The sequence below is a fragment of the Camelus bactrianus genome, chromosome 1 (assembly GCF_048773025.1).
Source record: "Camelus bactrianus isolate YW-2024 breed Bactrian camel chromosome 1, ASM4877302v1, whole genome shotgun sequence".
In the NCBI taxonomy this organism is placed as follows: Eukaryota; Metazoa; Chordata; class Mammalia; order Artiodactyla; family Camelidae; genus Camelus; species Camelus bactrianus.
The window spans coordinates 70720790-70734674 of record NC_133539.1 but is presented as its reverse complement, the minus strand read 5'-3'; the positions used below and the strand labels follow the sequence as shown (position 1 = coordinate 70734674).

At 32.7% G+C, this 13885-nt stretch overlaps 1 protein-coding gene across 4 annotated transcripts in view; it reads left to right on the top strand.

The window, feature by feature from the left end:
- Positions 1 to 13885, top strand: part of VPS8 (VPS8 subunit of CORVET complex) — a 222892-nt gene that overhangs the window by 68244 nt on the left and 140763 nt on the right. For 3 of the 4 annotated variants that reach the window (XM_045519728.2, XM_010959180.3, XM_045519727.2), the window contains exons 21-22: positions 6654 to 6700; positions 11959 to 12181. In XM_045519728.2, the coding sequence (XP_045375684.1) occupies positions 6654 to 6700; positions 11959 to 12181 (270 nt within the window). Of the gene's footprint in view, positions 1 to 6623; positions 6701 to 11958; positions 12182 to 13885 lie in introns of those variants that run through there. The other variant, XM_074366605.1, reaches the window with a different exon arrangement.

Below are 13885 nucleotides of genomic sequence, written 5' to 3'. Positions count from 1 at the left end.
GCCTCCAGTATGATGTTGAATAGAAATAGTGAGAGTTGGCATCCTTGTCTTATTCCAGTGTTAGTGGGAAAGCATCATTCTTTGATTTATAAATATGGTGCTAGCTAAAGGTTTTTAAAGATGCCCTTTATCAGATTGAGGAGATTCTATTCTTAATTTCCTAAAGTTTTTTTTTTTTTTTCCCCAGGAATGAATGTTGTTGGCTTTGGTCATTTTCTTTTTCTATGTCTATAGTGATGATCATATGGTTCTTTTTTTCATTTGTTGATATGGTAAATTGCATTGATTTTTTTGAATTTTAAACCAACTCTACATTCCTGGGATAAATTCACTTGGTTACAGTATATTATCCGCTATGTGTGAACATGTGCATGAGGAATGATAATCTGTTGGTGTCTTTTTGTGTATTTTTGGTATTGGAGTAATGCTGACTTCATAGAATTAGTTGTAGATTGTTACCTCCTTTTCAGTTTTATGGAAGAGTTTGTGTAGATTTGGTATTTCTTCCTTAAATGTTTGACAGAATCACCGTTGAAAGTATCAAGACCTTGAGTTTTCTTTGTAGGAAAGTTTTTAACTATAAGTATAATTTCTTAGAGGGTTATATATTCTGTTTCTTTTTGAGTGAGGATTGGCATTTTCTGTCTTTAACAAAATTTGACCATTTCATCTTTGTCAGATTTATTGGCAAAAAGTTGCTCACGACATTTTCATTACCCTTTTTATATCTGGAGAATGTATAGTGATGTCATCTCTTATTCTTTATTTTGTTAATTTCTATTTTAATTCCACTGTGGTCAGAGAACATATGTATGACTTGAATCTTTTTAAATTTGAAATTTGTTGTATGGCCTAAAATATCTCATTTATCTTAGTTGGATGTTCTGTGTATTTAAGAAAACAGAAAAAACAGTATTTTGCTCCTGTTGCAGTGTTTTAAAAATGTCAATTTATAGACTCTTTTAAGGCTGTTAATTCAATACATACCACTTTCATTATTGTCTTTATATATAATCTTCAACTGTGATTGGTATTCTTTCTATGAAGAGTTTTAGAGAAAGTTTATTTTTTAGGTGGAGAGAGCATCTTATTTTTTGATATATGATTTCTTTATAATTTTATTGTATTGTTATGAGATAATGTTTTGTGTACTAATTCTACTTTTTGGAGTCACTGTTTATATGTATTTTGTGGCTTAGCATATGATCAGTTTTTATTAGTATTCCATGAGCACTTGAAATAGTGTTTTGTGTGTTTTCACAGAAAATAGTTCATTTTCAATCAGATTTTTAAAATTAACTGTTAGATCTTCTAAACCCTTACCCATTTTTGTCCACACAATTTCTCATGGCTGGTGAGAATTCAAGTGCCCTGTTAACAGTGCTCTTTTCTCTATTTTTCCTTCTGTTTTCTGTTTTAGGAATGTTAGCACTATGTAATTTAGTATGTACCATGTAGTAATTTGGCATATAGAAATAGGAAATTTATCTTCATTGTGATTTATTTATTCATTTAATGCCCTTTTAGCTTGAATTTTACTTTAGTTGATAATCTTTTATCTGATTACAATCTTGATTTTTTCTTTGCATGGTATACTTTGGCCTATCCTTTTATTTTTAATCTTTCTGGACTACTTTGTGTTTGTTTCTTGTTTACTACATAGAGTTGGGGGTTTGCTTTTTGAGCTTTCAGATTTTTGCTTTTTTCAGATTTCAATCTGAAAATCCTAGGTGAGTTAAGCCAAATATTTTTTCTTTTTATTTTTTTAAAAAAAGTCTTTTACCACTTACTCTATTTTTTACCTGTGCATGTACTTCTGATATTTAGCATTATATATTTTATTCTAGCGATTACCTTTATAATTATAGCATTATATAGTTCCCTTGATCTATTTTTGGGGGCATTGGTCCTTTCTGTGATAAAATTTAGCATATTTTTTCTTCCTTCCTCCTCCTCAACCCTGCCTTCATTACCAGATTTTAACCATTATCTTTTATACTGTAAAAAATTATTTTCTAGTTATAATTTTAATTGTGTGCTTTAAATGATATTTTTTGACTACCAACTTACAGCTGAGACGACTTAATACTTTCTACCTCCCACCTTCATTTCTCTTTCTCCTCACAGTTTATCATCATATAAATCTCTTCCTCATTGTCAAATGCTATCTGTTTGCTGTAGGCTTACTTTTGTGGTTAAATATAGTTCATGCTGATCACCAGTGCTTTTGCTATAGTTTCCACAGTCATTTCTTGTTTGCTGAAGCAGTTTCTTCAAGAAAAGCTAATGAACCACCATCAGTCTCATCAGTAAAGTCTACTCTGAAGCTGTAAAGCTCACAGTGGTGACTGTGTTTTCCAAAATTCTTTCAGTTGAAAGCTTGAATTTTATTATTGGCAACAAATATGTTCATTTCTTCCCTTGAAGTGACAGCTTTACTGTGTTCATTTCTGAAAAACTTTTCTTTAGATACTCAAGTCTGAATAGATATATTTTTCTGTCAGTCATGGTACTCCATGATAAAAGTAGTTGGTTCAACTCACAACTCAAACAATAGCACAAGTGCTTTTCCTTGAGACTGCTGTCGTACTTTGCTGTGCAATGAAAGTACTTTATTCCTATTTCTCATTTCATCACACAGAACATTAAAGAAAATATGTACTTAAGGGTTGAAATTTAATAAAGTTAATGAAAATCACTGCTTCATCAAGGACAGTGTTGAGTAAAAATGGCATTTTTTTTTCCCCTTTCCTCTGGGGCCATGATTGTTCTGAAGAATGTTGACTGCTACTATGGATGCATGCTACTGCCTGGATTCGGGCTAGGGAGACAGCAGTTTTACACACCCTTGCTGTTTCACCATATTTGCAAATGTGCACATGCTGAAAAATAAAAATAAAATCTTGATATTATTATGAAGATTAATTTGATCTCATGAACCCCCTGAGTCTTGATGACCTCCTTAGTCCTCTTGTGGATCACATTTTGAGAACAACTGATAGGATCTTCACTGTGCTAAATGATTAGAAAAAGGCAAAGAGATATAATAGTTTTAAATCATATTTTCTCTTAGTGGTACAATTATGGTTGACTTTATCTTTTAAAATATTTTATGTATTTTTCAAATGTTCTATGAATTCATGTTACTTTCATGAAGAAGAGAAGAATATCATGCTTCAGATTCTTGGCTATAAAATGATAGGCTTATAAGAAGGGACAAACGTTTAATAAAAGACATGCTTTTTTTCCCAAAATATGGAGGGTATTTGGGCATGATTTGGTGGAAAGTAAACTAATATGGGGGAGAGCTTTTAAAAAAGACTCAGGAAAACAAAATACTCTTTGAGTTGTATCTTCAAATTGTTGGTCTCTAGCTTTTATATTGAAAAACATTTTGGCTTTCCTTAATGATCTTGAAAATATTGCTCTGTTATCTTCTGGCATTGAATGTCACTGTGGGAAAATATAAGGCTGGCCAGAATTTTTTCTTCCTCTTTCAAAATTCATTTTTTCCTGGCTATTTCTTAATTTTGCAATCTGGCAACTTTACTGCATTGGGTCTCAGTATAATCACTCTAAGCCATTTTTCCCTCATATTTGATGTGCTCTTTTAATATATAGATTTAAGCCTTTTTTTAAAAATTCCTTTTTTAAAGGAAAGTTTTCTTGAATTATATCTTGAACTATTCATCCTGTTCTGTTGTTTTAGTTTCCTTGTTCAGGGATTCCAGTTATACATGTACTGATATTTTCTCTTTCTCTTCTCTTCCTCCCCTCTCTCTCCTCTCTTTCCCTCTCACCTTTCTCCCCGTCGCATACTCCCAAATACTTCATTCACCACGCAGTTCTCTGCAGGACGGATCTCACCCATTAGTGTGCTTACTTTCTAATCAGGAAGACAAGACATATTCTTACCAAAGATAACAATGATACTCTAATATATAAATAAAATAAAACTTTTCAGATCTGATCTTATTTGTCCTCAGTGCTGTATTAAACACTAATGACCATTCCTTCCTTTCTGAAATTCTGTATCCTGTAGATATCTGTGATTGTGTGCTATTTGATATTTCAACCTCTGTTGCTGAGTTGGAGTTTGTTTCGATCCTCTGGACATATAATAAATACCAGTCTTCCTCAAGATGTGGTCCATTGTCCACTGATTTTATCTTTGTCTATTATCCCTGGACAGTTTTATTCATAATTTCCTCTCATGACTAAGAAGTCTGTAATTCTAACCCAGATGTTTCAGATTACTATATCCAATTTCTAATTATTCAGCATCTCAGTAGATATATTCCTTAAATCCACCATAGCCCAGTCTACATTTGGCTTCTTCCAACGCCTACTCCCATATTCCTTACCTCATTTCGTGACATCTTCATTCAACCATCACTCAAATTAGAAACTTGAGTTACATAGACTCCTGCTTGTGCCTTCCAACCCACAACCAATCTGTCAACAACTTCTACAGTTTTACTTTATAAATAGTTTTTTATTCTGTCTGCTGTTTTTTATGCCTATGAAACTACCCTAGTTTCATCCCCCTTTTCTTTCTTTGACTGTTGTAGTAGCTGCCTTTCTTCAGTCTTGGTTTTCCAGATCCTCCCATGATAGAATCACCAGAGTGATATGTCCACATGGAAATCTGATGGTTTCACTCTTCATTATCTCTATAGTATATCTTTAGTACTTAGTACTAGGCTAGATGCTTAATTCCTTATTTTATGCCTTTAATAATTTTAAATATACTTCAATAATTTCTACTTGGTAATTATAATATTTGAAGTTCTGGGGTCTCCCCTTGCTGTTGATAGTTTTTCTATTGACATTCACTTATGGTGCATTGTTTCATGAGGTGCTTTAAAATTTTTTATTATGAGCACATATTTAGTGGGGCTTAATCAGTAGGTCTTATGTTGCCATTGTGAAGCACTGTTTCTGGAATTTTCTTTTTCCAAGTGTACCAGGAATATCCTTTTTCAGGATCACCTTTTGTATTAATTTCTTAATTTGATTATTCCCATACAAAGGAGAGAGTGTAAATTCAAATCCCACATCCACCTGTGGGGTGGATCTTCATTACAGATTCTTGTAGAGTACAACATTACCCCCACTGAGTTTAGGCAGAGACAGACAACCTTTCTTGTCATCTTCCTATGCCTGCAGGTGGGTTTTTTATTTTTGTTTTTTTTTCCTAGTTGCCTTTCACTAAGGATGCACCTTTTTAAGTATCCTGGTTTTAGGCAGATCTTTGCCTCACTTCCTTGTTGGAAGAGTCTAAGGCCTCAGGTTCTTTCTGGCATTAAAACCAAGCTCTTAAATGACCTGTAAACTTACAGGACAGTCTCAGTGGCATCTCAGGACTTAATGCTTTAGTTTTCAATTCTCTTTTCAATTTTAAGCCCTGGATCTTGCCCTTATTCTTTTGGGACCTCAGCTATGTATTTTAAAGAATGTTTATTAAATTTCTCCATTTCTAGGGAGGTTTTTTTTCTCTGCAAAATATCTGTCCCACTATATGTATTCTCATTCAGGGTTGAGACTTAATACAGCTTGCACACTTTTCAGATCTGTGGTTTTTGGTTCCTGTTTTTGAAGAATCTGTATAAGATTATAAATGTATTCATGAGGAATATTGATGACTAAAGGAAGCAGTTTGGATGGGGCAGGGATAGCCTTTCAGGACTATAGGCCCTTCTGCGTACTTCTCTTTCAGATCATGAGTTCCTCAATTTTGTTCTTTTTGTCAAAGAAGTGTTAGTATGCAGTATTCTCTTCTTCACATAGTGCCTTCTTCCTCCTGATGGATATTTTTCTGCCTAGAACCTAGCCCTTCTAGGATTTTAAAAAGGAAACCATTGCTCTTCAGCCAGCAGAAAATGAACGAGTACTGCTGAAATCTAATGTTTGGTTACTTGACAAGTTCTAGTCATAATAAGGTACTACTGTTTCTCCCTCAAACTTTTGAAAAAGGCCAAAGTTATGGGTTGCCATTCACTTGATATATGTCTATACATGATGAATATAAAGCGGTCAAAATGTTATGAAACTGAGAAGTTAAATCAACCTTAAAATAACTGGTTTGGAGGGTAGTGACAAAATATGGACAACCTTAATTACCTGAGCCATCATTAGGAACAACTGTACCATATTATCAATTTGAAGTATTTTCTTTACAAATGTTCTTTGTAAAGTTGTGAGATAAATACATATTTTCCACCTAATGTTTGTTATGTTATAAATTCTTTATAAACTTAAAATACCTACATAATGTTTTATTTAAATAGCAGATTTACTTAACTGTTTTTCCATGTATGTTTCATTTCAATGTCTTCCTCCTGTCCCCCTCCTTCTCTTGCTTCATCTGTTACAGAGCTGCAGTGAATACCTTAATGCATTAAAAAATTTTTTTCTTAAATATATTTAGGATACATTTCCAGATAGAATTACTGGATAAAAATATTTTCACATTTTTAAGACTTTTGACACAGAGTGCCAAATTGCTTACCAAAAGCATGGTACAAAGTTAAACATTCTCCCAACAATCTAACAGTGTCTGAAGCAGACCACTTTCATTATGTGTTGTGTCTAACCCGTGGGCCATTGGACAGAGATATGCTGCTGATGCTTTCTTTATGTTTTCTCTACAGGATATGGTGCCTGTCATAGTGGATTACTGCCTTCTGCTACAGCGAAAGTAAGTTTACATTGCCTGTCAGATTTAATTATTTTGAATCCAGGTTGCCTCTTGCTTGTATTATAATTTACTACTATAAATTCTATGAATTTGACTGAATAGATTTTTTTAAAAAATGAATTTACAGTAATTTGATTCTTTAACAATTTTCAGTCCATTTACCTAATAAAATAACTTGTCCAACATAGATGCTGTGAGTGTTTCATCTATATATTTATGTGGCAGGATAGTGGAGATGAAGAACATAGCTAACAAAAGAGCAATACTACTTAAAGATCTTAAAAGTAAACATGCATGATTCATATACTATATAATGTATATATATTTATATACTATATATATATATACACACACACACACACACACTCTCTTTTATGAATCATCACTAAGATGCAGTATTTCCTACCACCCAAAAAAGGACAAGATTTATTATGCTTATGCAGTGTTGGTTTTTAGAGCCTTTTTGCTTTTGAAAGAAATCAGTATAAGTAAACTCTTGATTAGGCTTTATTCATTTAAATAGTAATTATGTAAACTAACCAACCTGTACTAGTTCACATTTTTTCACGTTTATAATAGTTAGCTTCCTACATGTCAGGTATTGTTCCAAACACTACATTAAATTGTCTAATTTTTATAACAACATATCTGATTTTTATAACGGCGAGGTAGGTATTGTTATCACTTTACATAAGAGGTTCTAGAGGCAATAAGTGGCTAATTAACTTGCCAAAGCTCACTCACATTTCTGTTAGGAGCAAAGGTGGGATTCTCATCCAGGCAGTCTAGCTCCTAGTTCTCTTCAACATTCTCAAATTTTCAAAGTATTTGTGATATTAAGATTGTTTTCTTGAATGCTCAAATTGTGCATAACACAAATATAATCTTACAAAACAAAATCTAGTACTCAGCCAATTTCAGATAACTTCTTCCACTTCTAGGGTCATCACTTAGACACTCAATTCCAGCCTCCAGATGCCTCTTATATTAATATTTTCTGATTGGGTACATTATACTCAGTCCTTATTTTCATATATTGTGCTGTTTCTTATGTAGATCAAATTATGAACACAATACATATTGTGAGATTAATTTTAACTCAGTATCACAACCATTATTATACTATAATCACTGTTACCTCAGTATCATAAGTCATAGAATCCCATAACCAGCTGAAATATTAATTGAACTAGTGTATATATGTTTTCGCATTCATACTTAAGAATTCTTTCATACTAAGTGAAGTAAGCCAGAAAGAGAAAGAAAAATACCATACGAGATCGCTCATATGTGGAATCTAAACAAACAAACAAAGCATAAATACAAAACAGAAATAGACTCATAGACATAGAATACGAACTTGTGGTTGCCAAGGGGGCGGGGGGTGAGAAGGGATAGGCTGGGATTTCAAAATTGTAGAATAGATAAGCAAGATTATATTGTATAGCACAGAGAAATACATACGAGATCTTATGGTAGCTCACAGAGAAAAATATGTGACAATGAATATATATATGTTCATGTATAACTGAAAAATTGTTTTCTACACTGGAATTTGACACATTGTAAAATGATTATAAATCAATATAAAATGATAAAAAAAAGAATTCTTTTATAGTGTAAAAACATTCTAACTGTGGCAGGAACCACACTTTTTCTCGTGGGGCATACTGATCAATGTGTTATGGACATATTTTTTGGTTAAAATTTGGCTTTTTTGTCTTTCTGTGAATTGTTTAAAATCAGAAATGATAGGAAATTCAGTTTTTGAAGACATACTTTTTTTTTCATAATTTGGTCTCTGTTCACACAATTTTATTTCAGTTTGTTAGTGTGTATTTTTTTCAAGATTAAAAGATAGAAAATGTCTTAAAGCTTTTGCAGCATATTTAGTGACTTGTCGTTTTGCTTATATAGCAGTAGCTATAATTTCAGTTTATTTTGAAAATAGGTCCAGAGTTTACTTGAACTATAACTGTAACTTTAAAGATTATTTAAAAGTAAGTGGTATGTTATTATATGTGAATTATATCTCAGTGATGACATTATAAAACAAAATAAAGTGAAATAGGTGCTGTGTGCAGATGATCTTGAGCACTTTGAGCTTATGTCATGGTAAGTAGATATCCAAAAAGAAGCCATCATTCAGATAACTTGAATTGTATATAAATCTGAAAAATATTTCTGTTAAATTTAAAGGGAACCTGAAGTTGTCTTTTGATAGCCAGAGTGTTTGTTTAACCTTGTTGTTCAACATTAAGATTATTATTTGCAAAACAGAAAGATCTTAATTATGAAGCATGGTTAAGGAACTTGACATTTTGAGTTTTCTCATCATTTTCTTGATAACTATATGTTGAAATTTTAAACATCAAAGCTAGGGGAAAAGTATGCTGTGTCTTTTTAATTTTATTGAATAGCTATATTGAGATATAACTCACATACCATAAAATTTATCCTTTTAAAGAGTACAGTTCAGTGGTTTTCAGCATATTCAGAGTTGTACAACCACCACCACAATTAAACCATGCTTTTTTAAAGGAAATACCTGTCTCAGAAAACAGCATTTTGAACACAATTTCTTGACGATCGTTTGAACTTTGTTTTTAATTTTATAAATAAAGAGACCAGGTTAAATCAACTTTGGATTTATTGAATCCCACTTATATTTAGTCTAGATTTATTTATTTCGTTCTGGTTGTATATTTATTATACACTGGCAAGAGTTAGGATTGATGCCTTTGCTCCCTTAGCCAGCCTCTGAATTTGTAATTATCTCATCATAATTAAAGCTGAGTTCTTCTCATTTTTTAATTGTAAAACTGATAATGCCAAAAATGAGTTTGGTCATTTTCTCTATCAATTTGAAGTTATGAACGATAAACTCCAAATGATATTTTTAATAATGAGTATTAATGAAAAGTGAAGTTATGTTAAAGACCTCTTTGATGGCCCTCTATCATTCAGAATGAAATTTTCTGTTATACCAGCTATAGGGAGGCTATGCATGAACTGATGAACATCAATTTTGAAGTTAGCCTTTCCAGGAATCAAAGTCAGCACCCTGGAGTATAATGCCTAAATGTAAAAAGAAATACAAGAGCCAAAAAGTTTTTTTGTATGTACTTTTTTTTCTCCTTGTTTCTCTGATGTTCTAATAAATAGTCCCCCAGAAAGATGAGAACATGTTTTAGAATTTTGTTTTATTTTTATTTTAAGGTAGAAATGCAGATAGGAGTTGCTGAGTTTTCCTTGCTTCTCTGTTATAGCCTGTAACTGGTTAATCTTAACAGCATTGCATGCTGCTATTTGTCACAGGAGTGACTTGCTTGTCAACTTTTATGCTCTGTTTTTTGAATTTTAGCTCTTTAATTCTCTTCACCAGGGATTTTTGTGTTGAACTAAAATGTATAATTATCTTTCTTAGCATATTGTTTTTGACAACATCATGAGTGCAAGGGCTAGCAAATATGTCTTTTTCTTTAAATTCATTAAAATTACTTTGTTACTCTTTTTATCTTTCTCACAGTAAAGCTTTTTTTAATCTCAGTTTCGTTTAGTTGGCTAGTAATTGGTAATCACAAAAATGTGATGGACTATTGATCAAAATGAAACCAACGTGAAAAATGCTCTGATAAATATGAAGCAAAGGGGGAAATGATGCAAAAATTACATTTGTGGATATGAGAAAAAATAAATGGATATGGATTTTCCTCCCAAGATATTGCAAATACTGTTTATTGAAAAGTGACATGTGGTTCTGGTGCAGTTGCAGCCAGCCCATGTATCACCTGTCGCCTTCCAGGACTTCAGATTAGGCAAGACCCCATCCCACTGCTTTCAGAATCTTCCTTGACCTTTTTGTGGAACTTATCATGAAAGACCACACCTATGGATCAACCATCTACCACTTTTCACAATTGACAGGATGCACATATATAGAGAGTATACATTTAATAAATAAATATACATAAATAATCAGTCAATCCTAACAGGTAAATAGAATTAGCACAGTTTTTGTATTAAAAAAAGAATTAGTGAATGATACAAGTCAATACAATGTATAAATGGAAATATGAAAAACATTTAATCCTGCCAGTCATCAAGTTAAAACAGTGATGTTATTCAATTTACACATTAAATTATGTGGGGGAAAAACCAAACACAGTTAAAACTGGTGTGATTATACATTGCTGATGGCAGTATAAATTAGTGCTGTGATGATTTTTGAAGGTAATTTAGTAATACATTTTAAGTGTCGTGAAATTTTTCATATTTTTGACTTTAGATAAATTTCTAAAAGTAGAATGACTAAGTAATTAAGCCCCCCAAATGGAAATGACTATATATGTAGGTGTTCATTGTGGCATTACTCTTAAGAGAGAAATATTGGAAATAAGTGATTTAGCATATAGCCAGCACTACAGGAATAGTTAAGTAAATTGTGATATCTCAGCATACTGAAACATTGTGAATTAGATAAAATGGTAATTTTACAGAGTAAAGGGCAACTTAAGTAATGCTTATCATATAATATTGCATGAAAACCAAAGAAGATTATATTTATGATGTGTATAAATCTAAAATTATTTCTAGACTCTTTGCAGAAGAAATGCTAAATAAATAAAACACAGTTATTGAATGTAGTGCATTTGATTAATTAAAAGATTTTTGTTTCTGTAATAAAATAGTTTCCAGCCGTATTTTTAAAATATTTAACAGTTTTTCTTCCTCTCCCATGAATAATCACTGCCTAAACCCTTTGGAAAGCAAGGGGTAAGAACGGATGAACGAGCAAATTGGCCCTGCAGATCAGGTGGAAATGTTTAGTTACCAGAAAGGAGGAAAGGGTATTGTGAATAGTCCTTTTAATTTTTTCTGCTTCATTGTGATCTTTGTACTACCTGCTCCTGTGTCAGTGTTGCCTTTAAGAAGCAGTGCGCCATAATGGACTCAGCACAGAGTTTAGGTCAGAAAGCTGGTTCAGATTCCGAATCTATCATTTGTTGGCTGTCTGACTTTCAGCAAATAATTTAACTTACTCAACTTTTTTTTCTATTTGTGAAAAGTATTGGGAGAATTAATTAAGATAGTATATATGAAAAGGTTTTCACAGTATAAAGCTCTATGCAAATATTGTTAACTGTTTTTAATAAACTTGTAAGTTGAAATACAAAAAGATGAGATATACTTAGTAGACTGAATTTAATGGTTGTTTGGAATGTTCTTAAAAGTATTTTTTTCCCTTTCTGTTACAGGGATCTTTTATTTAGCCAGATGTATGACAAATTAAGTGAGAATTCTGTGGCCAAAGGAGTGTTTTTGGAGTGCCTTGAACCATATATTTTAAGTGATAAATTGTTGGGGATCACACCTCAGGTAATGAAAGACTTGCTTGTTCATTTCCAAGATAAAAAGTTAATGGAAAATGTGGAAGCCCTCATTGTACATATGGATATCACCAGCCTAGATATTCAGCAGGTAAGTTTATAGACAGTCTACTAATCTATGTAATAAACATCCTTTATTGATTATATTTACTTGATTTATGGGCCTCCCTCTGCCTTCTATCAGTCCCAATAATTTTTGAGCACTTTTTGGTAAAAAGCCTTGTAAACTTGAATTTGTCAATATATTTCTTAAGCCTGTTCTTTAATCTAGTTTATGAACTTTTGTAAGCCAGGAGTCTTCTGTTTCTTTAGCATCCCTCAAAGCTCTTCGCATGGCATTTACATTTGGTAGTTGCTCAATAAATGCTTACTGACTGATCATTCTTCATCAGTCTGTTTGCTCATTACTACAGTTTCCATCCTGCAAGTGAATTTCAACTGTGCGTACTTTCACATGAATCAAGAGTATTTTTACTTTGGAGAGGATGATGCCATTTTTTTTCAGAAAGCTGGTTTATAAAATGTCCAGAGTTGGTAACTTTCATACATTGTTTTGAAATGCAGAATATAGTATAAGCAGCAAATTGTAGGACATCTTACTTACTTAACATAGTCATCCAGCCCATTGTTTGATAATATACCTCTCCAGTGTGTCCGAGATCTCCACAGTAAGTTTTAAGTCCTTAATTGAGGAGGAGTATGTATCTGACCTAAGGCATTTCACTCTTAACTCTTCATTTAACTCTTCATTTCCACATTAGTCCTTGTGATGAACATGCTACTCCTGCAAAGTGGTACCAAGGTGCTAAGCCCAATTGAGCTAAAATATTGGTGACTTACAAAGGTCTTAGAAGGACCAAAAGTTATTTTAAATGTACACACATGGAAGTGAAGAGTTTGGAAAATGGTTATTGTTTTCTTCCTGGAAGCTCTTCATGAATGGCTGTAAGTTTGCAAAGTAAAGTCAGGTTCTCTTTTATATATGCCTTTCTGTTAATGGGTAATTTGGCATAGTCTTCACGTCTGATAATAGATCAGATGAATTGAGAGCATGTTATCAATGTGGCTTTATTTACTGATCACTGATATAAGAGAAATTGCTTATTTCTCCTCCTTTCACCATTTTTAGCTTTTCTTCAACATTGTATAAATACACTGTACTCTTTTTCATGTTAAAGCAGCAGTTTAAACAGTCTCCCCCTCAGTTTCCTTTCTTTCCATATCAAACCTTTTCCCCTCTTCCCCATGTTTCACTGATGCATCTCACTCCTCCCACTTGCAGCCAGATTTTTTGAAAGCATTTTCTAGGTTGCTTCTTCCATATTTTCCACATCCTAATAACTCTTCCACCTTACTTTCACTAAAGTCAGCAATGACCTCCACACCTACTAAATCAAGCAATATTTTTTCAGATTTTACTTACTCTTTCAACAGCATTTGCATTAATTCAAGAAGCATTTATTGAGTGACAGGCTCCAAGGATTCTTCAGTGACCCTAATGGACAAGGCGATTCATCCTCTCATGAGGCTTACATTCTAGCAAACAAACAAAAAAAGTTTGACCATAAATAGACAAAGAAGTAAACAGACCAGAAATATCCAAAACAAGTGTTACGTTAAAAATCAGACAGGCAGTATGGCAGACAGAGAATTAGAGGCTACCTTAGATTGGTTAATTATAGAAAACCTTCCTGAGGAAGTAACATTGAGTCTGGAATCTGAATGACAAGAAGGAATCAGTGATGCAGAGATGTTAGAGGAGAAGATTGTTACAGGTAAAAGCAACAGTTAATAC